The 27,547-nt window shown below is 40.4% G+C and overlaps 2 protein-coding genes across 5 annotated transcripts in view; one reads left to right on the top strand and one right to left on the bottom strand.

Annotated features, from left to right (window-relative positions):
* plppr1 (phospholipid phosphatase related 1) overlaps positions 1–6,170 on the top strand; it is a 37,862-nt gene extending 31,692 nt beyond the window's left edge. For 2 of the 3 annotated variants that reach the window (XM_064308165.1, XM_064308163.1), the window contains 4 exons: positions 35–285; positions 1,278–1,454; positions 3,659–3,790; positions 5,488–6,170. In XM_064308165.1, coding sequence (XP_064164235.1) covers positions 35–285; positions 1,278–1,454; positions 3,659–3,790; positions 5,488–5,520 — 593 coding nt within the window. In that variant the 3' untranslated portion in view covers positions 5,521–6,170. Of the gene's footprint in view, positions 1–34; positions 286–1,277; positions 1,455–3,658; positions 3,868–4,108; positions 5,411–5,487 lie in introns of those variants that run through there. The other variant, XM_064308164.1, reaches the window with a different exon arrangement.
* A 5,741-nt stretch (positions 6,171–11,911) lies between these two features.
* grin3a (glutamate receptor, ionotropic, N-methyl-D-aspartate 3A) overlaps positions 11,912–27,547 on the bottom strand; it is a 31,645-nt gene continuing 16,009 nt past the window's right edge. For both annotated transcript variants that reach the window (XM_064308322.1, XM_064308323.1), the window contains exons 3-9: positions 18,867–19,908; positions 18,630–18,775; positions 15,999–16,114; positions 15,472–15,623; positions 14,770–14,934; positions 14,083–14,153; positions 11,912–13,479 (exon numbers count right to left, since the gene is read on the bottom strand). In XM_064308322.1, coding sequence (XP_064164392.1) covers positions 13,131–13,479; positions 14,083–14,153; positions 14,770–14,934; positions 15,472–15,623; positions 15,999–16,114; positions 18,630–18,775; positions 18,867–19,908 — 2,041 coding nt within the window. In that variant the 3' untranslated portion in view covers positions 11,912–13,130. The remainder of the gene's footprint in view (positions 13,480–14,082; positions 14,154–14,769; positions 14,935–15,471; positions 15,624–15,998; positions 16,115–18,629; positions 18,776–18,866; positions 19,909–27,547) is intronic.

The raw sequence follows: 27,547 nt of genomic DNA, 5'->3' as shown, positions 1-27,547 counted from the left end.
TCACACGATTGACGTTTCTGCTCTCTTCCCGCAGGCGTCTTTGCTTTCGGGCTTTTTGCCACGGACATCTTCGTGAACGCGGGTCAGGTTGTCACCGGGAATCTGGCCCCTTACTTCCTCAGCGTCTGCAAGCCAAATTACACCGGGACGGAGTGCCGCTTTAGCCACCAGTTCGTCTCCAACGGCAACATCTGCACCGGCGACCGGGCGGCGGTGGAGAAGGCCAGGAAGTCGTTCCCGTCCAAAGACGCGTCTCTTAGCGTGTACTCTGCCGTGTACCTGACGGTGAGTCCTGCGCTGAGGGTTCTAGAATGTTGTTGACTTCAGTATTATGATCAACAGAGTCATTCTACCAGTTTCATAAAATGCCCATAAGTCAAGAATTCTGTATGGGGAAAGAGTAAATGAAACTGTGTAAACTAAGTAACTCAAAAAGGCCAAAGAAATCCAAATAAATGATTAAAAAACAGGGTTACTGGGAATAATACTATGATTGATGTTGTGGAGGAGAACAAATACCTAGGCATATGGTTCATATGGTTAACAAATTTCCTTCAGATTTCATTCATTTGAACACCTTGATACAACTTTTACACATCACTTTCACATTTTTAATTGGATTCTCCTATTGGATGCTCATATTACCTGACACTGTTCAGATAATCAACCTGTCCAAATGGTAAGATGTGAAGAGATGTGAATGTCACTGAATTTTAGCCAGTTTCAACAGTTATAAATGTTATTGTGTGAACAGTGTCCTCTCATGATCCCCGGGCATGGATGGTCAGTAATTATGGTAACCCCAGCTCTCTGCTAGTCATTCAGTGAAATTGGATATGTTCAACAAAATTGTCATTTCATTAACTCAGGCCATTCATACAAATATTTATGGGTTTGTGAAACTGATGCTGGCAGGCGCTCATTTCAAAAACCCAGGAAGTGGTATAATGGAAAGGATCGCGAAATAAACATCAATCCACTTAAACACAGTTCAGCAGAACGCTAAAAGCCACTCTCGTCCTCAGGCAGTGCAAGCTGCAGTTATTTATTCAGTTACGTCTTCGAGCGCTTCCCGTAATTGGGTTTTCTCGCTTGCTGTTTAGACTAGAGAATCATTGACTTTCTCTCGTCGCTTACGCAAATAGCTACGATAGCCAATTCCTTTCTCTTCCTCCTCCTCCCCCCCCCCCCCTTAAAAAATTTCAGCAAATAGCTTTTCATTTGCGCCATTTCTCTCTCTCTCTCTCTCTCCGTGTCGTCGCGCGTGTCGTTTGCAGATGTACATCACGAGCACGATAAAGACGAAGAGCAGCCGGCTGGCCAAGCCGGTGCTCTGCCTGGGGACCCTGTGCGCGGCCTTCCTCGCGGGCCTCAACCGCGTCTCCGAGTACCGCAACCACTGCGCCGACGTCGTCGCCGGGTTCGTCCTGGGCAGCTCGGTCGCCCTTTTTTTGGTGAGTTTGCGCGCGCTAGGCGAGAGAACGGGGGGCTTCATTTCAAAGAGAGGCTCGCCGTAGTTCCTTTCTCTGTTCTCTCAGTGCTCTTGCAACATGCTGATATCAAAGCCAGGATGCTCTGGATATACCTGAGGAGTGCTGGGAAGATACGCTGACTGTAAAAATAAGGAACTGCTCAAAGAAGGCCAGGGTGGAGCCCTGACTGCCTCTGGCAACCCTCTGAGACCAGCCTGACCCGACAGAGTTTCCTGTGATGTGGGACAAATGCGTACTGCCAAGGGCATAGAGATAAGATAAGAAAGCATTTGGGAACATTTTTCTTTTATTCATTTTTGTATGAGTAATAATAAAACTTTACTTTTTAGAAGTTAATCAGCAATTAATGTTGCTGACAATAATAAAATGCTTACTAAAGGATTACAGCTAACAAGCCCTGTAATCTTTGGTGATGCTTTTATTTTTTTTTCTGCTTCCTTCCATTTGCCTTCCAGAACTTTCCCGATAGTTAGGTTAACACTCATTTAATACAGCAGGCCTGCTCAGCTTTCTTATTATAGTATATAGGTATTGGCTTTGTCAGTGTTGCATTGAATCAGAATGCTGCACATACATTCCTGCTATAAGGTGAACTGCACAGCCTCATGCTGAATGTAAAAAGAGCAAACAAGTCTCCAGGGGCAACAAATTTGAAGTGCGGAGGCCTGTTTGGAAATGTGTATTCAGGTTCAGTGCGCCTGACGAATGCAGCCAGAAGCTACATCTATTTGGCAATTTTTTTGTGTTGGTCACCAGTGGCGACAGCGTCTCAAAATAGCACGTCGGTTTGAAATTTGTGCTGAAAGTACTGCAAGAAGTTTGAGCCGCTCACAAAAGGCTTTATCAAAGTTCCACTGAATCGTTTGTAATAGAAGAAAATAGATTTTTGGTTTAAAAGCCTGAATATGAATTTAGAGTAGCACAGTGCCTCTAACCTCTCAACGTAATGGAACAAGGTTAAGATGTCCTGCTATTTTTCTAGCTTAGGGCTAGAAAAATCTGGTTTTTATAACTTTACATGAGTCTGCCACATTTGAGAACTCAAACAATCAGTTAGATGCATACAGTGAAAGAAGAAAGCTGTTGAATTATGTGTGGCCATTTCAACAGTTTTACTAAAGTGCGATGAAAATACATATCTTGGCTCCGTTATGAATATTCAGCAATGCCAACTTTCAGTTTTTTTTTCTCAAAGCTTGCTAATGATGTTAGCTTGAAGAAATAACATAATTAGCGACCTAAATTTCTGCAGCTTGTCAGTAAATTGTACAGTTGTGCTGGCAAAGAAAATGAATAATTAAACCAAAGGTGCTTTGCTCCATGTTATTACCTGTTTTTATCCTGATGTATCTAGCTTGATCGTATTTTAGGATCGTCCTATCCTTTGTTCATTCGTTCGCGCACAGGCCTGTGCTGCTTCTTTGTAGCCTCGGTCCCCACGAGCGTGTGGCAGCCATTACATCAGAAGACCCCACTTAATTTGCAGCAGGTGCCTCCCGACTGCACATGCTCAGTTGACCAGGGCTGTTGCAGGTTAAGGTGGATCGTACCCTACAGGCTGAATTTCTCTCCTGGTGGGAGAGCGGTTACGTGTCGTCCTGTGGCACTCCCCGCCACGGTTGGCACCGGATAAGGTCAGGATTAGATTTCAGACTGGGAGAGGCATCGCCGTTTGGAACGCCACACTACCTCAGAGCCACATAGTTATTACCACGCTAAATTCGTGTCATCAAAAAGCGCCACGAGGCCAGGCCAAAAGGGCACTGACTGAGAGGCTGCGGTATTTATATTTTTATTTTTCCACAGAGGTAGAATCTGTCATCTGGTCTAGCCCAGTTGTCGGTGCGGTTACTCATTCGTTAATATGTTAATCGCAGCATGAAAAGAGACATGTGTTAGAAGACAGCCAGTGCATACAGGCGTGAGACAGGAAAAACATAGCTGCATAATTTGCACGTGTTTAGTATGAGACGGGCAAGAAGTGGGTGCCTTATTTTTTTTCATATTCATTCATGGGTGGGCACTTCAGACCCACCCAAGATTTTAGCATCCTTTCAGTTTTGGAGCCAATAGCTTCTAAGGTTGATTGTTTAGAGCGTTTCCCTGGCTACAAGTCATTAAACCGGTGTAGGTGAGGAGGTAATATGGAGTCTGTTCACTTGCAGGGAATCGGTGTTGTCCATAACTTCAAGGGGGTCCACACAACCCCTTCCAAGCAGAAAACAGAGGAGTACCGCGGGCTCCCGTTGATGACCTTCCCACGGGTGGAGAGCCCTCTGGAAACTCTCAGCGCACAGGTAACGCATTATTATTTAGCAATAGTATCCCCCCTGCTCATGCGGGTAATGTAGCAGTGTCATATTTGACGGACGGAGTGTAGCACAGTGGGTAAGGAGCTGGGCTTGTAACCGAAAGGTCGCAGGTTCGATTCCCGGGTAAGGACACTGCCGTTGTACCCTTGAGCAAGGTACTTAACCTGCATTGCTTCAGTATATATCCAGCTGTATAAATGGATACAATGTAAAATGCTATGTAAAAAGTTGTGTAAGTCGCTCTGGATAAGAGCGTCTGCTAAATACCTGTAATGTAATGTAATGTAATATTTCACCTCTGAGAATGCTTCAGAAAGTCTAGGAAACGTGGAAGCACTTAATGAGCACTTAAAATAGTTACATCAAGCTCAACAAACCATCCAGGACCCTGCCTTTCATTGTTTTGCAGTAAATGTCAGTATATTGTGCATCTCTACTCTAATAGATGAGAGTACAGTATATTGTAAATGAATTCATATTGAATTTGGCCAATAATATATAGATGTAAAAAAATGAGTAAAGGCTGTGAGGCTGATTAATGATCTGTGCCTTTGCCAGAGTCCCAAAATGTCGGTACTTCATCATCATTAAACTGAGACACTCCGGAGTACTACAGTGTTCAGCTTCATTTATTGTATACTAATTGAGAACGACTGATTAGCCAACACCCTCACTAATAATGGGCAAGTACCCAAAATTACCCTTAGGTGTTAGAAGTTTTTCTCTACACTTTCGAAGCTCATAGAAACACAGAATTCATAGTCACAAAATAAATACCAAACCTTTGATGTCCTACTGTTATAACTTTGAATGTCCTGCCTATTGCATTGTTACCAATCTCCTAGTATCCCTATGAAATAGTTTTGAACTTATATTTCCTGACCTGTTGTATTCACACAATAGCAGCAACTGCTCATTGTATTATTTTAGACTCCTGTTCCATGTATACAACAAGCAAGGATGCATAGCTCTGGTGCTAATTTTCAATGCTACGGCATTTTATATATTCCAAATTTTGATGATTGTAAGCCTGTGTCAACGCTCCAGCCTCTTATTAAACTCAGAAGGGTGCGGGCTATTGTACCTGTCCTCGGTTTTTACTACTTTTCGCTCCACGGGTTCTGCGGTGCGGCCATTCCACCAGAGGAACGTGGCGTCCAGTTTACTTCATCGTACTCGGCTGGGAAAGGCCAGTCAGCCGAAAGAGTCACTATGGCTGGACTGGGCGTGGAGCACTCAAGTGAAATCCATAGCGGGGGGCACTATGGATGCACCTTTTACAAGCAGACCTTGGTCAAATACTTTTCTACGCTTTACTGATCTTGTCTGGTGTACTGGAACCAATGAAGTACTCTCAAAAAGTGCAAACCCCGCCTTCTGGTCATATTGACGGGCTCAGCTACACCAGGCAAGATCAATAGAGCACAGAAAAGTATTTGAATCCAAAGCAAATAAGTATTTGACCCAGGTTTGTTTACAAGGGGGACCTGTCCAAGAGGGCAACGCAGTAAATGAACATACAAATTATACAATAACAGATATTAGCGATGCACAATAAATACAAAGAATAACAATAAATGGTCTGAGCTTCTGAAGTAAACTAAATTCTCTTTCAAGGATTCCTCATTCGTTAGTGAATTTAATCGCACGCAAGTTAATCATTTCTTTCTCTTTTCTTATAGAACCATTCGGCATCGATGACGGAGGTCACATGACTAAGAGGCCAGCATAGAGTCACCTTTGCTTCCCCTCAAGAGTTCTAGGCACAAATGTTTTGTACTGTGTCATACTGTAAACAAAAATGGACAGTATTATGTTGTACCTAGTTAGAAGCCGATGTTTTGTACATTTTGTATACGAGAGTGCCGTAGCTAACCCTTATTACGTGAGCTTGGAACTATCACATTTCAGAATTTATGCATTCCTAGCCATGTTTTTACATAAAGTAAATTCCATACATAACATGGTATTGAAACATTGATGTTGTCATGTGGTATTTGTATAAAAAACTGTAAATCTTTGACAAAGGTCATATTTTGTAACCTTTTTTTGTTAGCATTGTATAAAACTTACTACTTTACCCAACTTTGCCTGCAGTTTTTCAGGAATGTTTTGGTATTGATATATTTTGGTGTAAGAAAAGACAACACATTGTGATACCTTATTGATGTTTTTTTTTTCTCCCTTTGGCATCTTTACTTGTCCTTGACTCAGCATGGAGTAAACAAAATAAATCCCTATTTGTACATATCTTTTCAGTTGGCACTCCAGTACTTTTTGTTTTTCTTGTTTTTTTGACTTTGTCCACGCATTAAAGTCTCTTCTTCAGTTCTTAATCGAATAAATATTCTCTTCTTACATACTATTTTCAGAAAGCTTGTTTCTTTTCAGCTTTATCGTGATGTGTGTTATTTTTCAGGGTTATATCTGTGTTCGACCTGAGATGGCTGGAATGCACACTGCTATGCCAATCTAAATCGCACTAAAATATTTCAGAAAGCTTGCAGTATGACCCTACATTAGATTATGCACAGTTTCGCTTACATTTTTAGAATCCGGTTGGATCTCTGATTATATTGTGGTTAGAATCATTGTTATAATTTACATTTGATGAGAATCTGTTAAAATGATAAGGCGACCTCCACATCACTTTTCTCATCAGGTGAGTACAGACTATATAGGTGTATAATCAAAGATTATATGCTATTGACTATTTTAGTATGTTATTTTCTGACATGGTTTGAATGCTATAGGGTGGCACAATTGGTGACTGCCATAAAATGTATACGGCACATGTACAGTATATGCCAAGGAAACAAATCACCTTAAAAAAAGAGGGCTATTAGGTTGTAATTTATTGTAAATATTAAGGACACCATATATCAATATAATAACATCATTTATCATAACACAGCAGATAAACGGGTCTATTTTTGTATGGTGAGAATGATGAATGCTAACTTTGGTAAATTTTTTAGTGTTCAGCTCTAATCTAATCTAAAAGTGAAATAAAGCAGTAACGGACAGGGCACAAACTTTCTTGGCCTTTTTCAAATAACTACCTGTCTGCCTCGTCTTAAAATGTACATGGTCATCATCTCCTCTGGAGGAGAGAAATTTTGACCGCTCATGAAAAAAACACTTTATTGATTGTTTTTTCACAGCATGTCAAAGTGGTGCTGCTTTGCAGCATTTTGGAGCGCTCTTTGTAACATCTTGTCTCCCCACATTTGACATTGTGTTCTCAAGTTTTCAGGTCATCCGTCACGCTTGCTGTGTACAGCTACATCAGCCTAACAGGACAGGGAAAGTGTCCATGAAATAAATATTTAACTTAAGTTATCCAAGTCCTGTCGTGACTTGATCGTTTAAACACTTTTTTTTAAAATGAGCTAGCTACATAGATATACTTAGTAATGTTGATAAACAGATGTTTACTCAAAAGAAGAATTAGCTGTTCTTTAGTGAGCCATGTACAGAGTATAATTATGTCTAGAAATATGCCATCCACATATAATTGTCATGGATATATTGTGCATATAAATAGTGTGTGTTATAAATAATATAGTACAGTGTAAATATTGGAAAGGTTGTTGAACATGTAAAATATAATATTTTATTGTTTCTTCTTGTTTTAACCCAGTGCAGGTTTGGCCTTTTTGCATTTGCTTTGTCTTTGACTTTGATTTTCCAAAGATGATTTAATTTCAATGAGGTTCCCACACTTCAGTAATCAGTACTCACTAATTTCACCTGTCACTTTATAATATAATAAAAAATGTCATTCTTTTTTAAATGATAATTTTCTATATAGCACATTACTGAAAATGAAAGCTTAGTAGTTCATCTGATAGATTTAAACTACTGGGATGTAAATATGGGACACAATGTGATATTCATAATTTGAATTTCATAATTTGACCTTGAGAAAGTAAATACTCCTTCACCATAACATTAAACATGTGTAAATATATTTGACAAATAGTTTCAATCCACAGCTCCAAATAGTTTATTGAACCAAGAGAGGCCAGTGAATTCCAGACACCAAGTCCTCCATCAGAACAGTGAGAAAGAGCATTAGCCAGACAGACGAATTGCTTTGTACGTGTAGGACAATCAAAGGGTGATCCAAAGCACGTGTGAGGCAAACACCAGCAAGACAGAGGACAATGGCCGAACTACAAACAGCCGATTTGTCATTTAATCAATTCCAAGTCTGCAAGACTCTTTTAGCGATGAATCAAGACAATAGCTAATATCTCAAGCACGTAGCATAATACAATAGTGAACACCTGTGGCAAAACAAAGGGAAAAAACCTTTCTAATATTTGTCTACAATGGACATTTATTGTTCAGATTAGCGTACTGAACTTTAACTCATCATTTAGACCCTGTGGTGTCAAGGTTTGAAGACTAGTGACTCAATATGCCTGCCTTCTAAGAACAATCGCGTAAGATCACCACCTTTCTCCAACAGCCATAACCTCAATGTACACATGACATGAAGTGTGAGGGGAGCAGCCATGTGTCAGCATTGCGTTTGACACGTGAAGGATCTACACTTCATATAAATTTGCATGCTTTTGCTGTAATTTCCCTGATATTAAACTGACAGCAGTCCTCTGCTGCTCACGTCGTAAACTGTATTTCACAATGACTGCATTTTTTTTCCAAGTAATTAAACATCTCTTGAGTATTTAAAAATTCTAAAAAGAGGTACAAATATATCAAACAAAGTGGAAAAAGTAATTTAATAGTCATTTATTCTGCAGGCCACGGCTGGCCTATTTGCATACACTTTTGTGTTCCCATCAGGATTAATACGGTTGTGTAAAATGTGTTGTCAGTTAGTGCCTCCTCAGTCTCACTATGAAGCTATGCACATTAGGTCAGTGCAGTTGGAGCATTCTTGGATAGGTTAGATATATTACTTGTATTACAGCTGCTTATCTTTTTAATTGCTAGTTTCTCCCTAATTCATTAGCCCAACTTGAAAAACTACAGTACGAGCAAGGTTTCATTTGAGTAAGTGTACTTTCCCATAGTCTCATTATGTTTTTTGTGTCATAAGTGAAGCACACTTCTTTGAGATCCACTACAATTTTTACTCAGTCACACACTACTATTACTGCACATGAACACATTTTAGATTTTACCTTTCACACAATGTCAACCGTTAATTTTTTATGGTTCGGCTTATCTATATTTTCTGCAATGTACTGATGTTTTTTTTCTGATGCAGAAAGACTTTCATCTTTTTTCCTTCTATTTTGGAATGCCCAGTCGTATTAGCTGGCAGCGCCCATTGCTGCCAACTCCACCGCGGACGCGGGAGTACACAGATAAGCACGCGGTCTCCTTTTAAAGCTTGTGATGTTTCTTATCGCATCGCAGTGTACAAGTTGTGCTTGCGCAGACCTGAGTCAGACACTTCATGTTCAGCTTAACCTTAATCCCAGCCAGCTGGATCCGTCCCTTCCCTGGGTGATGCGAACACTAATTGTGTGGGGCTGCTGCTGGCCACAGTTGGCGCTGGCTAGTCTGTTTTCCTTTTCTCTGTGCACCTGGATTCTGACTTGATGCATTTCCTCTAAACTGCCAACTACAGGAACTATAGAAGTTGGGAACTGGCACGTGGTTTTATTAAAGACTGGTTGTAAAGTCTATTTTCCAGTGCTATGCACATTCAGTGACCAGGCTATGCACTCTAAAGAGTAGAATAAAGACCAAGTAAATATTCTCCTGCTGGTTATGAGCTTTTCAGTTCCACTATCCTTGGAGACCTGCTACTTCTGGGTTTATACCCAGCATGCTTCACCGATTAATCAGTGACCTCCAGGCTCTACTGTATGCTGATAAATCTATTTTTTTATTTTATTTTTTACACCACGCAACATTTCATCTTCAAGTGCTGGTTCAAAGTATTCTTACATCTTTTCAAATGAAAACCAACTAAACTCAATAGCTGAATGGAAGGACCAACCATTACAGTGTACTTAAGCATTCATTTAGACTCAACAGACTATATAAACCACTCGTGCGAGTGATTATCTATTGACAGTATTTAAATGGCCAGAATATTAGTATAGGCAAAAACATTTACACTATAATTTCCTCTCAGTGGTAAAATGGAGGGAAAATAATAGTAGTACTTTCTGTACCAAAAATGCTATTTTACAATACAAAGAGGGCAACTCATTTCTGAACCCTTGTCAGTTTCAATTTTGCCATGATACAATAAAATTCAGTTCAGTTAAATTCAGTTCTGAAGTAGGACAGACTGTATCCATTGGCTGTGCTTCAAAGAAATGTTTTTACAGGTCATCACAATCCAATTTTAGATAAAAAGCTACTGTAGGTTCCATTCACACTGTATCACACTGTTAATTTGCCTAAGTCAAAAACAATCAAACATGACCAAATATATAATATATTGGTTTAATTTGAGTTCCTATTTGAGTCCTGCCTCTCTGTCTCTGGGCTTTAACTGTTCGCTGTCATTAAGAAAAACTGAGAGAGACATTTTGGTGAAAATATTAGTACTTTCTTGTCTTACAATTTAATACTGCATACAAATAACTGAGGTGACAAAGTATTTTTTTCTCATTTAAGACATCAGGCCCTATTCTGATAAAAAGGCTAGCGTAGAGTTATAACACACATGGTAAACAGTGATCGAAGATCTCGCAGTGGCGGATAAAATCATGCCTGTGCCTAATTTTATGTGAGGATTTGTGTTCCAGTTTTATGCTGAGCAGATGGAACAGGGCTGGATCTCTCACCTGCAGAAGAGAATCGGTGCATTGCACTGCACAGCAGTGTCTGCACAGACCCACTGGTTCTCCATAAATCTGCAGCCAGAAGGCACAACCACCAACACTAATACTTGATAAGGGGTGATTATGAATATTATGAATACGAATAAAGATTTATTGAATGCGCCACAAGGGCATTTTCAAACAGATACCACGGCATAAACAGTCATATGTAAAAATGCCCGATAGAAAAATACAAATTTACGATGCATTTTTTTCCCCCACAACTGTTTTTTTATGGCAAGCTTTAAATTGGTAAATAAATAATTCCGAATGTGGCGCGATCACAAAATAGCACGAGTAACGATGGAATGCCATTTGCCATCTCATTAGACTCTGATTCCCGTTAGGTGAGCGATTCTCTCTGAAAGCATTCGCTCAACTGTGCAACCGCTGCCATTATTTGTTTTTGTACAGCACTTTGAGCTGCTTTTTTGCATGAAAAGTGCTATATAAATAAAAATAAACTTAAACTTAAACATAATCAAATAGCGGTGTCAGAACCTCACAGAAAGACCCACCCAGTCAAAGTGAAATATGTATGTGGGTTTCCAATTTTACCAAAAGGCTACACATGGAAAAAACACTAAGAAAGTTAGCAATACTTAACCTGTGGAAACTTGATGCCAATTTTATTGATAGGATACACTGAATACAGTTTTTTTTAATGCAGGAATTTTAGTAGAAAACTGAAATTATTTAATCCAGTGCGGTTTACATTATAGAATTCCAGATAGTTCCTTCCTATTGAATGCATATGAATCACAAAAGGTGTATGATCACATCTTTTTTTTTTTTTTTTTGAACAATGTAATCAGACCAGACATCTTGGCTGGACAGTAGCTTTTCTTTTCATCGTCCTAAGGAAATGTCACCATTTCACATTTCATTATCTTCTGCATCCTACTGTTTACTTCATCAGGTATTTGAATGCACTGAGTAACAAAAAAAGTACATTTTGCTCATAAAAGTTTTGCCGAGCAATTTTATGAAATATAATATTATTAACAGCACTCCATTGAAGATTTAAGACATTTTCCATCTCAAACAAATTTTTATAAAGGTAATCTCTCACTGAAATCTGTGCAGTAACATTATCATTACTCTGTATATGATATGTGAAATGTGCTTCCACTTTACAAAATGATATACTCGATTTCGCTTCATAGTAAAAATAATGTATTTTCAACATTTTTGTATTTCGATGTTCATGTAACACGGTACGGTGATTGTTCAACTACACAAGAAGACTGACATGGACGTAAGACAATTCATATTAGAAACCGTGTACAAGTGTATATCGTTTTTATGAATTAAAAATGCAGGCGACGAAACAGCTGGAACGATCAGCTGAACAGCATGGCGACTCATTTTTCAACCGAACGATAACATTTGTGCAGCTGTCAAATTTTAATTACAAGGATAAAGAGGCAGCAAAGGGAGAAATAATCAGATAAACACTGATTCTGGCCATTTTTGTCAACCCATATCAAAACAAACTAGTGGATAAAACACGGTTAGTGGATTCAGTTACCTGTAGACAACTGACTAAAGATACGACTGACAAAAGTACCCAGTCTACTCACCCTAAAGAGGTGCAGACCTGTCAGCAGTACAGGTGTGTACCAGTAGGCCACAAGAGCTGACATGCAGTTCAGTCCAGTGCTGTGAATGCCAATATAACTCTTCGCTATCTATGTGATTTAAGAGAATTAGTAATAAAAATAGATTCATTTGCATTCCTTTCTCGTGGTGCTCTTGACTATGATGATCAATGAATGCTACCATTCTATAATGTCTGGCTCAATATATGAGGCACCAATACATGACTTCTGAAATCCATGTCGTTAATGTTTAACAAGCAGTAAAAAGCAGTGGTTTTCACATGTTCATATTAAGTGCAGATTATATGAAGAAAGCTTCCTGTTACATATCCAAAAGCAGATACTGAGCACCGACGTACTCACGTAGCATAACACGTCAAAACTGCTAAACAGTGCAAGAATATAAACATCTTCCTCCAAAGGACCACACAGAACAGTGGCACCTGGAGTCATACGTTATAAAAAAAGATCTCAGCACTTTTTCGTCCACAGGTAACAGTGGAACTTGCACTGCAGGAACTGTACATCGTATATTGACATCTTCAATTCTGGCCATTTTTTTGCCAAAACGGAAAAACACTATACATATTTTATGACACAATCTCACTATCTCCACATAAAGGCCATGTCAATGAGTGCCAGTTCCATCAAATTATCTCCTCCATTCATATTTGCACTCAATTGACCACTGCTAGAAGTTGTCCTTACCGTGAGAAGTAGTATTTTCATAATATCTCTCTTTTAAAAAATAGGATGTGCAGAAAGTATATTGCAAAAAAAAAACGAGTATCGTCACATCCCAGAGCAGAAAGCTCAATTAAAGCTCAGTTGTACCCACCGTGAAGGTAAAAATGGTGGATACCGTGCTCCTTTTAAGACGTCCTGACCGTAATGTCAAAGCCAACCTCATGCACTGCTCTCGGGCGCCTTTGTCGCGTTTTGCTGCTGGTACAGCTCCAGTTCTTTTTTCTTGTTGATGGCCTGCTGAAGCTCCTGCTTGATGATCTTTATTTGCTTCTCCAGGTCGGTGAGCTCCTGGAGGACGGGGTTCTGAGCCAGGCTGAGCAAATCCGTCTTGCCGTTGGAGGTGGCCTGCAGGGGGAGAAGCCTTTTAACCGGGGGCGGTGGGAGGTCTTTGCACTGGGTAAACTCCAGGTCGTTCTGCTGGGCCTCGGGGATGGGGAGCTTTTGTCTGTTGCAATTTGAGTTGTCCGAGGTGTTCCACGGCATTTGTAGGTTTTTCCCAACGTTACACCTTGAAATTGGAAAGTAGACCAAAAAGTGCCCTTGTTTAGCAATACAGTATATCCACGAAAAGTCGTTTTGTATAGTGCCACCATGAGTTTTTATTGAGCTGTTGTGAGCTGATAGAGCAGTCAATAGGAATAAAGTATTCACCTTATTACAGTATTGTATTAATTAGCCATTTTTGTGAATAGCCATGCCCACGTCTACAGGAGACCTTTCTTATCCTTCAAGACATACTCAATGCCAAATTTTGTGCAGATGTCTGGTACATCTGGCATAATAATACTAATAATAAAAATAAGAATTAAATAATAATAATAATGATAATAATAATAATAATAAAAGAAAGAAAAGAAAAATGAACACATACAGCAAGATGCAGTGCTTGGCCCATAGAGACACCAGCAAAATGGTGCTTACACAACTATGTTGTGTAGGCCCTGTAAATATTGTTTGATTTGCATCTCTACCAGAGCAGATGATGACAGCACTTATGGTTGAAATAAAAATGCATTGAAAAGCAATTTTCAGGCCAGGCAATCAGTTGGCAAGCTGCATTAAATTTTATTTACAGCTGTAAACCGTTATTGGCTTAAAAAGAATGGCGTACCTTTTTTCTGTCTTGTCCACTGTTTGTGGTTTGTCTTCACTGAAGGATGAGTTAAGTGCACGATGCAATCTCTGAGGAGAATAACTTCCTTTAGTATCACAAAGAAACATTTTCTGACACGGTCAAAGGTATGTACTTGATTCTGAGATGATAAACTAAAATAAACTAGTGGATAAAATGGAATTACCCATAGACAACTGACTACACTGCAGCCAACAGGATGGCCCCTATCTACTTGCAGGACATGATTCGATTCTATACGCCTGCTCGACCACTCCGCTTTGCAGCAGCAGGGCGCCTTGCACCCTCTCCCACCCGAGTAAAGGGATCACAGAGCTTCTCCACCCTAGCTCCCCAGTGGTGGAACAAATTCCCTGTCCCTCTTCAAAACTCTCTCACTACCCACCTTCCGCCGTGGTCTGAAGACTCATCTCTTCAAACTATACTTGGACAGCAGTCCAGTGCTGTGAATGCCAATATAACTCTTCACTATCTATTTGATTTAGAGAATTAGTAATAAAATAAACTCATAAGCATTCCCTTCTCTTGGTGCTCTTGACTATGATGAGCAATGGAATGCTACCATTCTATAATTACTGTATATAATCTGTAAATATCACATCTTGAAAAATGACATCAACGTTATATACCAGCAATAAGTGGTAAACATCTGGAAACTGAACGCACCTGACTCGTGTGAAGCCAGTATTTGAACCGTGGTTTTTTTTTCATTCCCGGAAGAACCAGCCGGTAGACGATGTGCTCGGCTAACGTGGTAAGAAGGGACAAGGCAACTCCTACACACAGCATCACAAATAACCCTGAGAAATGTTTGATTCCCATCTGCAAAGTCTGGAGAAACGACCAGAGGCATAGTCATCAGTACATTCATACAAAGAAAATCTGACAAAAGGAACACTTGTTGATCCAAAATGGTGGAGAACGACATGGGCAGAGGAGGGAAGTCCAGGAGTCAAAGTTAGAGTCCTGCCCCGTGTTTCTCTTCCACCCATGAACTCAGCCAGCTGGTTATACGAATTAGCTCTGCCTCCTGGATGAATATTTGTGCCAAACAGCAAATACAGGTGATTGAAACAAAATACTGGGGAGGACTTTCACTGTCTGAACCTGGATTTTCCACCCCTGGATGAGGGCAAGGAATTTGTGTGTTTTGAGTCTCTTTGGAAACTCTGAACTTGTTTTGTTCAAATGTTCAAATACTCTCAGTGATTTCTAAGTCATTTGAGGTAAAGACTATTGGAAGCCACCATCACCTTCTGGAACTGCCTTGCATTAACAAATAGGAAAGACATTTGACTGTAATTATAAATATATAACCCTTTATCAAACTGTAATGCATAAAATTCAATATATCGAATACTGTATTACCTCTGTAACAGCAAAACTTCTTTTGCCGCACGGCACAACCTTGTACCACTTGTCGTGCAGCATGTCCATGAAGCCATCTGACTTGTACTGACTGACCAGCTCAGAGATATTGGAGGTTAGCGGAGAGTTCTGTGGAAGGCCGATCCCATATCCTGCGAGCAAAGATTCTCACTTAGCAACGCTCGAAAGAGTCTGAGCAGGCGGCTCATTTATTAAAAATGCCATCATCTCTGAAGGGCATAACACCTGATGAATAAAAATGGCTTTGCTTAACCTCTATCTACAGTCCGATGTAACAACAGTCGTATGTGTAGGAGTTAAGTTCCATCTTAGAGATGCTGGCACAAATGTGAACATTGTCTATATATATATATATACACACATACACACACTTGCCTTATGGGACGGGGGCTAGGGAGGCAATTATTTTTACTGACATGTTCTGTTGCTCTTCTGTATCTTTATACTCCTGTACCCTCTGTATAATTAATAAAAAACTGTTGATCACAAAAAATATATATACTTGCCTTCAATTGCAAATGGCTTTCCCACAGTGAGGGTCTTGCAGTCAGCGTCTATTGAAACTTCATAGTCTAAGAGGGCTTTGTCCATAATGAAGGCATCGAGTTTCTGAGGATCATCCCTGAAGGGATCAGCAAACAAAGGGCTTAGCAGCAAGATGTAACAGCTCAAAAAATAACAGAAATGCCACATGCTTTCAACTTCCCTCCTCGCGTCTTCCCTTAGGGTGTGGTTTCCGCTAAAATAAGCTATTAACAATTATATCCATGAATTATTCCCAGCAGGGTTTGTTGTATTGGAAAGAGCTTAATATTAATGAAGCACACAGGCAATCCACATTGTAGGCGATTCATCCTCCACTGTAATTATTTAACCGGTGCTTTAGGATAATGGCCATTCCCTGTCACTAAAAATTCACTGGACTTAATTGTAATATAGAGTCATGTCAGGGGGTTACAACAGTGCAAAAAAAGATCTGAGGTGAAGTTCACTCTGGGCAAACTGAGGCACTTTTGTCAAATGGCAATGCAGAGTTTTTATTGCTCGTATTGATCTCACTCAGTCAAACGACCAAATTAAAAGGCAGTCTGGAAAACAAAACACTTCGTTTTGATTATAGTGTTCTGCTGACAGTTTGTGGAAACACAGCCAAACAGTTAATTTCATAGAAAGCAAGATAATGGAGAGAGGGGAGCGAAACCAAGGAAAAAGCAACAGTGTTGCTGAATAATGGCATGCCAATACAGCAAACTTTATGGGCACCAACATTTCAATGCAATCCTTTTCACAAAATGTAAACGTAGGATAGCTAGCACAGAGGGGGCAGTGAGTCAGGGTTGATATGAGGTGAAGCATGTCCTGGCTAACGGCATAGCCCGCAGTTGTTGCTGGTGCTTCTCTCAATTCATGAACAGGTGCTAGTGATGCTAGTCTCTTCATTCCAGATACTCCAGTCTCTCACAGTGCTTCCTTGCTTTGAAGCCAGTGTAGATTTTTGTTTAAAAACGGTTGTTTCAAACCTAGCACAAGTGTGATGCTAGCCACAACAAGCCACTAGTTCTGTATGAGGTCAGACACCGTATCTCAGAACAACCCAAAGAAAATACACAGAGCTTTTCTCTCAGTTTCACTGGACTGCAGCAGCCTGTAGTACCAGCCACTTGTCAATTGTTGGAAAACTGATATAAAGAAAAGTCCCTGAGCTATAATTGATATTTGTTAACCCCTAGACTATGGCCAGCAGCCGTACCACCCTGCATGAAAATGTTATGGACCACCATACATGTGAAATGTCCAACGGTTTAAAATGATATAGATGCCAGTAAAATAACTTCAGTAAATCACGTATCTAAAAATTTAATTCAGAGAAGTAATCACCTGAAGTAGCTATTCTGAGGCTCGGAGCACTACAATGATTAATTGGGGAAAGAATACAGAACCCCCCCCCACCCCCCCCCCCACCCAACAATGGAATACAACAAATGCTAAATAAATCATAACAAATTAACTGCAGCTTGTAAATTTTCAGCTGAGCATTTAAACACAATACTGAATTGTCTTAAGGGTTGTAGGAGAACAAAAGCACTTTAGAAATTACTCCTAAATATTGCACATAAAACATTGGTGTTTCACTGAAGCTAAGCGGTGTAAATATTAATAAAATTAAATATGCATTGCATATTTTAAAATTAGCATTACAGCCCTTTTTATTTTGGGTTCTGCTTTATTATGAATATCAAGTTCCGTGCGGTTGAAATGTTGTCCATATATTAGCAGTAAAAGCGGCCTACGCGTCATGTTTTATTTTATGATCATCGCTGAACCTCGGGTTCTGAAATTAACACTGTTATACATTGGGCAATATAACTCAACCTTTAATTATCTGGAGCTACTGAAGATTTGCATTGCAGAGGATAGTTTTGGCGGCAGCTTTTGACTGCTATAACAGCTTTGAATATTTAATTAGCAAACTAATTTCCAAGTACTATAATCCCATGCAGATGGTAACACTGGTATCATTTATTATTTTAAACATTATATAAAGCAATCAAACTATATAGGACTTTTAAATGTCCAACCATCCTGACGATCTCCTGTGATTCTCTCTAGAAATAAAAAAGGCGGTCTCTGGTCAGAAATGAAAAAGAAGATCAGAATTACTGTCCTTCTGGGATCCTACATGCCACAAGACACTGCCCAAAAATAATTTTTTCCACCTTCCTGGGCACAAGCTTTATTTAGTGTCATAAACAATTGTGCTGTAGAACAGTTGCCAAGAAAGGGGGTGGTTAGCCTGAAGGGAGAGGGAGAATGTGAAGGGAGTTTACTGTAAAATACATACCAGAATTAATGTAACATAAAATCAAACCTGACCTTTATATTAAAATAATGTAAGCTATTCAGGAACGGTGATCATTCATAACCTTAGACACATTTTACAAATAACTTTTTATGGTTACTAATATTATTCGAGCCCTATATCTGAAAGGCTATGCATTTTGTTGCTCTAAATCTTATTTTAAGTCGAATCATACCCCGCTCAGTTCACTGGTCAGTCTACAACTGCAAGGTTCTACTGTATTTCTTGACATTTCCAAGCTCCAATTACACACACGCTTGCGTTTTATATAACTCACTTGAGGTGATCTATGCCGTCCGGAGTCGCAGGCACGTTGTACCGTCGCATGTACTCGTGCATCTCCGGGAAGCTTTTCTTCACGTAGTCCTCCGCGCTGCTCTCCCGCACCGTCCCGAAGCGGAAACCTTGGGACGGGTGATGGAGCTTGAAGAAAAGAGTCGTTATTTTAAATGTTTTCACTACGTTTGGATTAGCCCCCCATGAGCTTGCTAAAGTTTGCACTACGTCTTCTTACCTTGGGATCATGTATTCCTGAGAGTTGCTCATAGGTCTTTTCCCCGACCATCACGGCAGCCAGATTGGCCGTGTATGTCGACAGACAGAACAAGCAAAAAATGGCCCAAAGGTTCATGAGGAACCTCCCCGTCCAACACTTTGGCGGTTTAATGGCGGCCGTCCTGCCAAAGAGTATCGCGTAACAGACGTTGAGCGCCGACGAGAAGGAGAAGACCTTGGTCCTGTTCCTGCCTTTCGGGGTCATCCCAAAGGGGCTCTTCCACTCGTAGAGCGTGAGGAAGATGGCCGTGACGTGCAAGGACACGAATATCCCTAGCCACATGCTCCAGTGCAAGGGCCACATGAAGGCCCCGATGGGGGCGGCCGTGTCTCTAGTCCTGACCAGGATGCCCAGGCTGGTGGAAAAGAACGGACTGGTGAAGTCGATCATCTGGCTGCGGGCCGAGTTGATGCTGAACGAGGTGACGGCCAGATGGGCCGCCCCGCTCAGGAGGTCCCCCACCAGCCCCGTCCAGCGGCCGTTCTTGTAGGCGCCGTACTTACCGTCGCCGACTATGTAGAGGTCGAAGACGAAGCCCATGTCCTCGGCCAGCTTCTCCAGCAGGTCGATGCAGTAGCCGTAGCAGCACTTCTTGAACTCGAAGGGGATGGTGTCGTTGAGGCCCTGGAAGAGGCCCTCGAGCACGGCCGTGTTGTTGGTCAGCGGGTCCAGACACAGCTGGCCCGCCGGGCACAGGCCGTCCTCGTCCACCTCCCGGGTGAAGACGAAGGGGTGCTCCACCAGGGTCACCACCCGGAGGTGCAGCCGCGAGGAGTGCCTCCAGTCGCCGGCCCGGTGGCGATGCGCCTTGTCCGGCCATATCCCGTAATCCATCATCACTCTGCCTTCCTTCCACCGGCCCAGCCTGGTCCACATGGGGTTCCCGATGGGGTCGTGCTGCAGGTTCCAGATGAAATGGTGGCCCTCGGAGGTGATCACGGTCTCCTCCCGCGATCGGATGTAGCCGCTCAGACCATCAAAGGACGTGTTGGCCAGAAACCTTGGCGGGGAGAAGACGCAACTGTGTTACTTGATTCATGTCTTATTTCTTTGATGTTTCTCAGCGATTGGGCAATCTGTGCCCTCTAAATTTTACCACGAAATGTGTGCTATAAATTGGCCGGCTCCATCACCATTCAACCAGCGGGGGGCCCGGGAAACGCCAGGTGGAGGCGCATTCACAAAACCCACCAACTCATCAAAATCATACTGATTATTCAAAGTATTTCAATGCATAATTCATCAGCATAATTTAAATGCATAATTTATCGGGCATTTAAATTGTAAGTTCGGCATTCAAGTTCTGATTGGACACATTTGGTCTGCTGTGTCAAAATGCCCAGATCTCTGGCACAGCAGACATGATAGATTCTCACAATTTGACTGTGAAAGGTTTATTTGCTGCCTGTAACATGTCCAGCCTAGCAATTACCCTACAGCCCATAGCTGGCTTTGAAGTTCAGTAATGTTATCCGGAATTGGAGATGGAAGCTAAATTGGTTCTATCAAGATAAGGATTGGTTGAATCAGGTGGCTAAGTGCCGAACCACAACAAAGCGGTGCACTCTGTCTTCCATTGGGACAAGGGTAGGCTAAGCTTGCTCTTGACCAAATATTTTCTCCCCCTTCTATCTTCAAACCCTGTACACAAAACCCCATAATTCACCCCTTTTACCTCAGCAGGTCATCAAGCCATATGGACATTGCACAGAGCCAACTTATGTCAAGTGTGAAGTAAAGATAGCTGTTAAACGTAAGAAATAACAGGTTGCCAAGTGGAATAGATTTTAAAACCAAATCCCCATTTTACATAATTGTCAACACAAGTAAACATTCTTTTTTTGTTGACCAATTTGACCAATTTGACTGGCTGCACAAAGATTGGCATTTGAACAGAGGAAGGCAGTGGAATGTGTGTTCTATAGGGAGGAGTATCAAGGTCTGCTCATTTCACAGTGTCTTATGACTGCACATTTAATGACTGTTAAAAGTCTGTTGTATTGCATAACGCCCCAGAGTGTCTTGTATCACTGATTATGCAGACTAATACAAACATTGAAACAAATTCAAACTGATTCTGGTTATTCTGTCTGGAGTGCAACTGTCAGAAATGAACCTTTGCAAGCCCTTAATGCAAAACTGTTAATTATTCATAAGAGTACTTCACATGACCCTTACAATGTCAAACAATAAATAAGAACACAATTATAATAGCTGCCTGTATATCTCATCCGTATGTAAAGCCTGGATTGGAACGAACAGTGAACAAAGAAAAAAAGTCAGCTTGAAAACTACCCGCAGGGATTCAACAATTAACTGACCTTGGCCATGCACTGCATGATGGATTTTGATATAATCAAGAGGTATTTAAAAACTCAAATTGGGTTTCTGTTAAATAAAACCATTACAGTATTAATTACGGGCAGCACATTATTTTTTAGTAGCTGTCCTCATAATTCACCATTAAAGATTATATGAGGGTGTTTTGAATACCTCTGAACCTCTCGGACATCATCATCCTAATTTTAATGAGTATGTGAAGCTGAAGAGGCCAGCTCCTTTTCAGATAATATCTCATAAGTCCTTATCTACGTGCAGCATACAATACACATCAGAGGAGGCATATTAGTAGCATAATTAGCAATATTATTCAACATGGGGCATTATCAAGAAGCACAGAAGTGCAGTTCTTTGAAAATCCCATATTTTTTCCCTTGGAAATGGTGCAACCAGCACAGAATATGGCACGGAAAAGATGTGTCCCACTGGAACGAATGAAAAGGTGTGGAATGGAATCCTGGCAGTGCCAGTGGAAACAGTCCAATGGAATAATACGTACCTGGGCACAGTGTAGCTTATTATTTCTTCCATAATAATAGAAAGCCAAGAAAGCCTTTGTATGCAGATTGGCTGCAGAGATAATCTTTAGAATATATAGGGCCTTTTGAGTTTACTGATAGTTTATGGGGGAAACACTTTACAGTAAAGTCACATGAATTGGCATGTACTAATGCAGTTGTTAAATACTGCCTACTGAAAAGTTAATCTGCATCTCTTTGTTATTAGGTCATGTTAACAACTCCATAAGTTAATGTCAGTTCATATTGGGATTAAAAAATCAGTTAATGTGTTTGTTAATGGTTAACTAATTAGAAATGTATCCTATGCTTTGATAATATGTAAATAATCATGTAACTAATACATTCGTTAATGTACTTGTTAACAATGAACTAGATTGCATGCTAAATGTATTTGCACACCATTCATTCATGTGAACAACTACATTAGTTAATGTTAAGTCATGTGACCTTACTGTAATATGTTACCGAAATGGGTATGTGTCTTCATTTTCATTTCATTGTTAGCCTCTTTTGGTTAAGAGGTCTTAACAGCTGGTTCAGAAAATTATGGGACGGATTCAAAATCACCAGCATAACAAACGAGACCACAGCATCAGAGTGATTGACCGTGTAATTTAAATCACAAGTAGTAAAGTAAGACAAGGCTGGTCTTGTTCAATATGGGGTGGTTGTGAAGTCGCTAAACTCTGTGATTAATGTTGATTCCATGATTGTATGCAAGCAATAAAAAAAAAATCAATATCCTATTTCTCATGCTGCTCCTTTGCTTATGCAAAATCCTCAGGGATGGTGTCATAATTTGTAATCAACCAACAAAATATCCCAAGATAGGACAGATATTAACTCACTAAACATGAGGCAAACATAACATGCACATATTGATTTTTGTACTGTTTTCTACAGATGTAAAAATACATTGTGTATATTCAAAAAAGTATAAAAAAAGTAGCACGAAAGAGGAAAGTAATAGGAGAAAGGATTCTGTGATTTCAGCATGCCGTGACTCATGACACTGAGTGGGATTAATTAAGTATGGACAAGCTATGATATGCTTTATTTAAAAGCACAAAGCAAAGGATTGCTACAGGAGCATTTTTTGTGTAACAACATTATGAAATAAATTGTTCCCTCTCGCTAGTTTTTCCCTCTCTTTCTCTTTATTTCTTTCTCTCCCTCTCTCTCCACCCCTCTCTCTCTCTCGCTCTCTAGCTCTCCTTCCTTTTCCTAAAGGAAAAAAGAGAGAAAGAGAAAGAAGTCTTGATATAATTTCTTTTTGAAAAACTTTTATTTCAACTCGAGCTAAATTTTGAGGACGTCCGCAGTAAATTAAATCAAGACTGCGCTGGCTCTTAGCCACCTCATTGAACAGCACAAAAGGAACAGAATAAAGGCATGTTCAAATGGAACAGACGTAAGTGATGAATCACACTTCTGCACTCCAATCCCTGAAGCTTTAGATCTAACCTTTAAAATTTATAAACAGTATTGACAGAAAACCACACAATACATTGACTGTTATGATGTTCCTACAAAGTAAAATGTCCAGCATTAAATCAACTCTTACAGAGTACATGGGGTCCCAATTAGATCATATGTTCTATGGTAGAGTTAGTATGAATAGAATAGAGTTAACACTAGACATTTTACTGTGTATATGCATTTACAAGTCATACTCTGGCAGAGAAACCCATATCTGTATATCACAGAATGTGAAATGACAGCATACTTTAATGGATGCTACACTGTGGGGGAGAAAATACAAATCTCAACAAAAAATATATTGCAAAGCTTCTGAAACACACAAAGCATACACCCTCCGTACATAAAACAATTTAAAAAAATAAAAAAGCCAAATTCTTTAATCAGAAATGTATAAAAGAGGATGTTTAGGTCACATAGTATAGGCTGAAACTCTGGGCATTTTCAAGACTAGGACTGATACGGTGTTAGATACTATCCAGTCTGTAGGTAATCAGAGCACTTATAAAGCCTTGAAAATGGCGAGCATTGTTGGGCTGAATGCCATGTTCTCATCATTATGTTATGTTTCAAGTTGCTTGGGCCAGTGTTTCTTCATCTCATCAGCTTTTTTTTTTAATGATGTTCTTCTGTGGTTTTGAAGTAGTTTTTTGGGGAGTGACAATACTGAAGAATAGGGAGAATTAATATTTGGGGGCCTGGTGACAGGAAAATTAAGGATTAGCAAACGATATTAAAGGAGAAACACAAAATAACAAAATAAAGTTTGGAGATCTATTGCATGGCCGTATACCATTCTATCTAAATGATGTATCATTCAGTCAGAGGGCACAGAATGTTTGTAAGGAGTGAGTCTAGTCATCGTAGTTACAGGATCAAACTCCCAGTGCTCTACAGTGTGGCACACCAACCTGTAACCTGTAATTTGTAAGGATAATTTGTAATTTACCTTCCCAATTAAATGCTGAATTGTACTTTCACAACACACCATGGTCTGCCCACCAGTCAACAGCTTCTCCTGTTAGTTAATACAGGGATGTGGCTGAAGCCATCACATCTGACAGGCCTCAAGCCCATGTGCTGTTTTGATGTATCACAGGGATTTCAGGCTGAGGTATTTGGTCCCCTCGTGGTGTTTTTGGATGTCAGTGGGCAATGTTTGCAATTTCTTACCTGGAGACTTTCAATTTACTGTGACTTTTTCCCTATTGCTTTTAAATTTCTGGGACACAGAAGCTGTCTCTGGGTGACAGCAGTGCCAGTCATCTACTAAAGCATGCCGAGGTATCAGCTGTGGGTCATTATTTGGAGGGAAATGCAGGGCTATCATTATGGCTGCCAGGTCAGATCCACTAATGTGAATATTGTGCCATGTCACAGTCTCTAGGCAATGCTTTCTCATCTCTATTTCATTTTGCTCTCTTGTCCTCAGCAGTACAGCTAGCTCGACTGTTCTGATATCTGTTTCTGTCAGCTCTGCTTCATTGTCTACCCTGTGGTCAAAACCTCTCATTTTGAACATTACAAATCTTTTTTATAGTTTACGGTCCTGTTTCCTTTCAGCATCTATTCTGTTTCTCTGTTGCTCTCTACCATGCTTTGGTTTTCTCTTCCTGGTTCTGCATCTCTCTCTCTTCATAGTTCATTGTCTCCTTCTGTACCACCCTCATGCTTTTTCATACAGTAAGTGAATGGATACTGCTTTATGCAAACTGAGGCGAGAACAAAATTTTGGTGGACAGAGCCTGGAAAAAATACACAAAAATGTCCAAATTTGCAACTACATTTTACACTACAATTTAGAATTAGTCGACTACATTCATTGTGGTGGTCTTACCTGCAAGACATATGGAATGATGAAAACCTTTAAGCCACAAAAACCAGAAAGATATTTTTAAAGCATGCCCCGACAGAAACAAAGATACACTATAAGACCAAAAGTATCTGGACACCGCTTGGTCTGGGGCTGTTTATCATGGTTTGGGCTAGGCCCCTTAGTTCCAATGAAGACAAATCTTAATGCTACTGCATACAATCACATTGTAGACGATTCTGTGCTTCCCCAACAGTTTGGGGAAGGCCCTTTCCTAATTCAGCACGACAATGCCCTTGCACACACAGCTAAGTCCATATAAAAAATGGTTTTGTCAAGAATGGTGAGGAAGAACTGGCCAGCACAGAGCCCTGACCTCAGCCACATCCAGCACCTTTGGGACCAGTTGGAAAGCCAAATGTGAGCCAGGCCTAATCGCCCAATCAGTGCCCTACCTCACTAATGCTCTTTGAATAGAAGTAAATCCCCACAGCCGTGCTCCAACATCTAGTATGAACCCTTCCCAGAAGAGTGGAGGTTGTTATAGCAGCAAAGGGAGGACCAACTCCATATTAATGCCCATCATTTTGGATGAGATGTTGGATGTCAGGTGTCCACATACTTTTGGCCAGGTAGCGTACCTGTATATCACAGAATGTCAAGTGACAACATATTTGTATGACTGGATGCAACAAATCCAGACAGAAAATACAAATGAATGCCTCAACCCAACGCATGAATGTCTGACAATGGTATTTGTAGGCGAGAGCTGTCGGAATGTTGTTTTTATTTTAGCTGTAGGAACATCCAATGAGGGCGCTTTAGCCACATCCTCTGTAATGGTGCAGGGGCATGTGAAACTGTGGCTGGGATTCCATTCTCTTTGCATTTTACATATTCATTTATACTTTGTGAGAGATGTGAAGAAATGGTGTGCACTGGGGAGGAATAAACCCATCATTACGCGGACTATCACACAGGCCCTCATTTCATTAAAGAAGCTTTTTGCTTCAATTGCTCTCCGGTTACTCACTCAAAACAAACCAGCTGAAGCAATCTGGTTGCTAAAACAGTAAGGGCTCCCTGTTTTAATCAGCTTTCAGCCTCTGTACAAATAAACTTTGGTTAATTAGGCATCACACTTGCAGCATGGCTGTCCCTCTTTATCAATTTGTCTATCATAATAAACACGAATAATTTCCCCAGCACTGTATATAATTCTATTTTTGTGCATCAGGGTATGGGATAATTAAGAGCAGAATTAGCATTTTTGGCAAATTCATGTTTCAGTCTTGAACTGGAATTTTAAAAATGGAATCGAAAACGAGACTACAAAGGCTGAATTTGAAGTGTCTTTCCAATTCTGACCCACTATTTTTGTTTAAAAATATATATATAAATACCATTATATTCTAAATGCCTTTAAACATAAATGCCACTATGTTCATTTATACAACTATGCCTACAGTACATTACTATGGGAAAAATCTAGAAAAAAAACAATAAAAGGCCAAACCCATTATGAAGCCTACCTACTCATTTGTATTGTTAATTTGCATTTGAGCGTTTAGCGAGCACTCATAGCGAGAGTGACACTTTTTATTCCTGACTACGCCGGGGCTGTCAAGCAGCTTTCCGAGGCTTGGGGGTAATTCTAAAGGGCCGCTCTTGCTTGTTGTCAGTGTTCTGGCTCACAGTTCGATAATCCGGTTCTGGGCCTCCTCCAAGCGTGCAGGCACAAACGGGTTCTCAAGTGGAACAATCCATTAACATTTATTACTCCAGTTCCCCGGAACAAACAGAAATTACCTCGAGTCCTGACCTGTTAGAGGAAGTTGCTTTACGGCAGTTAGCGGCTCGTGGGTCCCGTTTAAGGTAACCCACTTTCCTCCGCGGCTACAGAAAATCAATGGGCCAAAAACAACGACATTTTCATTTGGTATTTTACAAAGCATGTTTATAAAAGACACAGAACTTTGCTTGGAGGCGGCATTTGTGTGGGGACGGACGCTAGAGCCTTGAGCTCCTTTAGACCCTGATACACATACTATATGTAAACATACAAACCAGCTTGTCTTAAAAATAATCACTCCATTAGTTTCACCAGTGGCTGTTTCACTCAAAGCAAAGTCCCTAGATTCCACCAAACACGCTTTGCTGCTTTGAGGGCATGTGCAGTTCTGTCAAACAAGCTCTTTCAGGATTCAATTAAACTGACCTTATTCTCATAGGATTGTGCTTAAAAAGGACTTTTGTCCACACTGCTTGTTCCCGCTGACATATTTGGATAAGTTTTATGTGCCAATAATATGTCTTATACAATGCCTAACGGCAAATAAAAGTAAATAGAATACATCTTCAACTAATTTGGGTCACTTGCCCGCCTTGTTTGTGTATAGCACTAAGGCTTGGAAGAGCAATCGCATTCAGCACGACCAAATGTAAAGTTCTGCATGTGGGAGGTAAAAAAAATGAAGACAGGGCAA

The sequence above is a fragment of the Anguilla rostrata genome, chromosome 14 (assembly GCF_018555375.3).
Source record: "Anguilla rostrata isolate EN2019 chromosome 14, ASM1855537v3, whole genome shotgun sequence".
In the NCBI taxonomy this organism is placed as follows: domain Eukaryota; kingdom Metazoa; phylum Chordata; class Actinopteri; order Anguilliformes; family Anguillidae; genus Anguilla; species Anguilla rostrata.
This window is presented reverse-complemented; position numbering and strand designations above follow the sequence as displayed.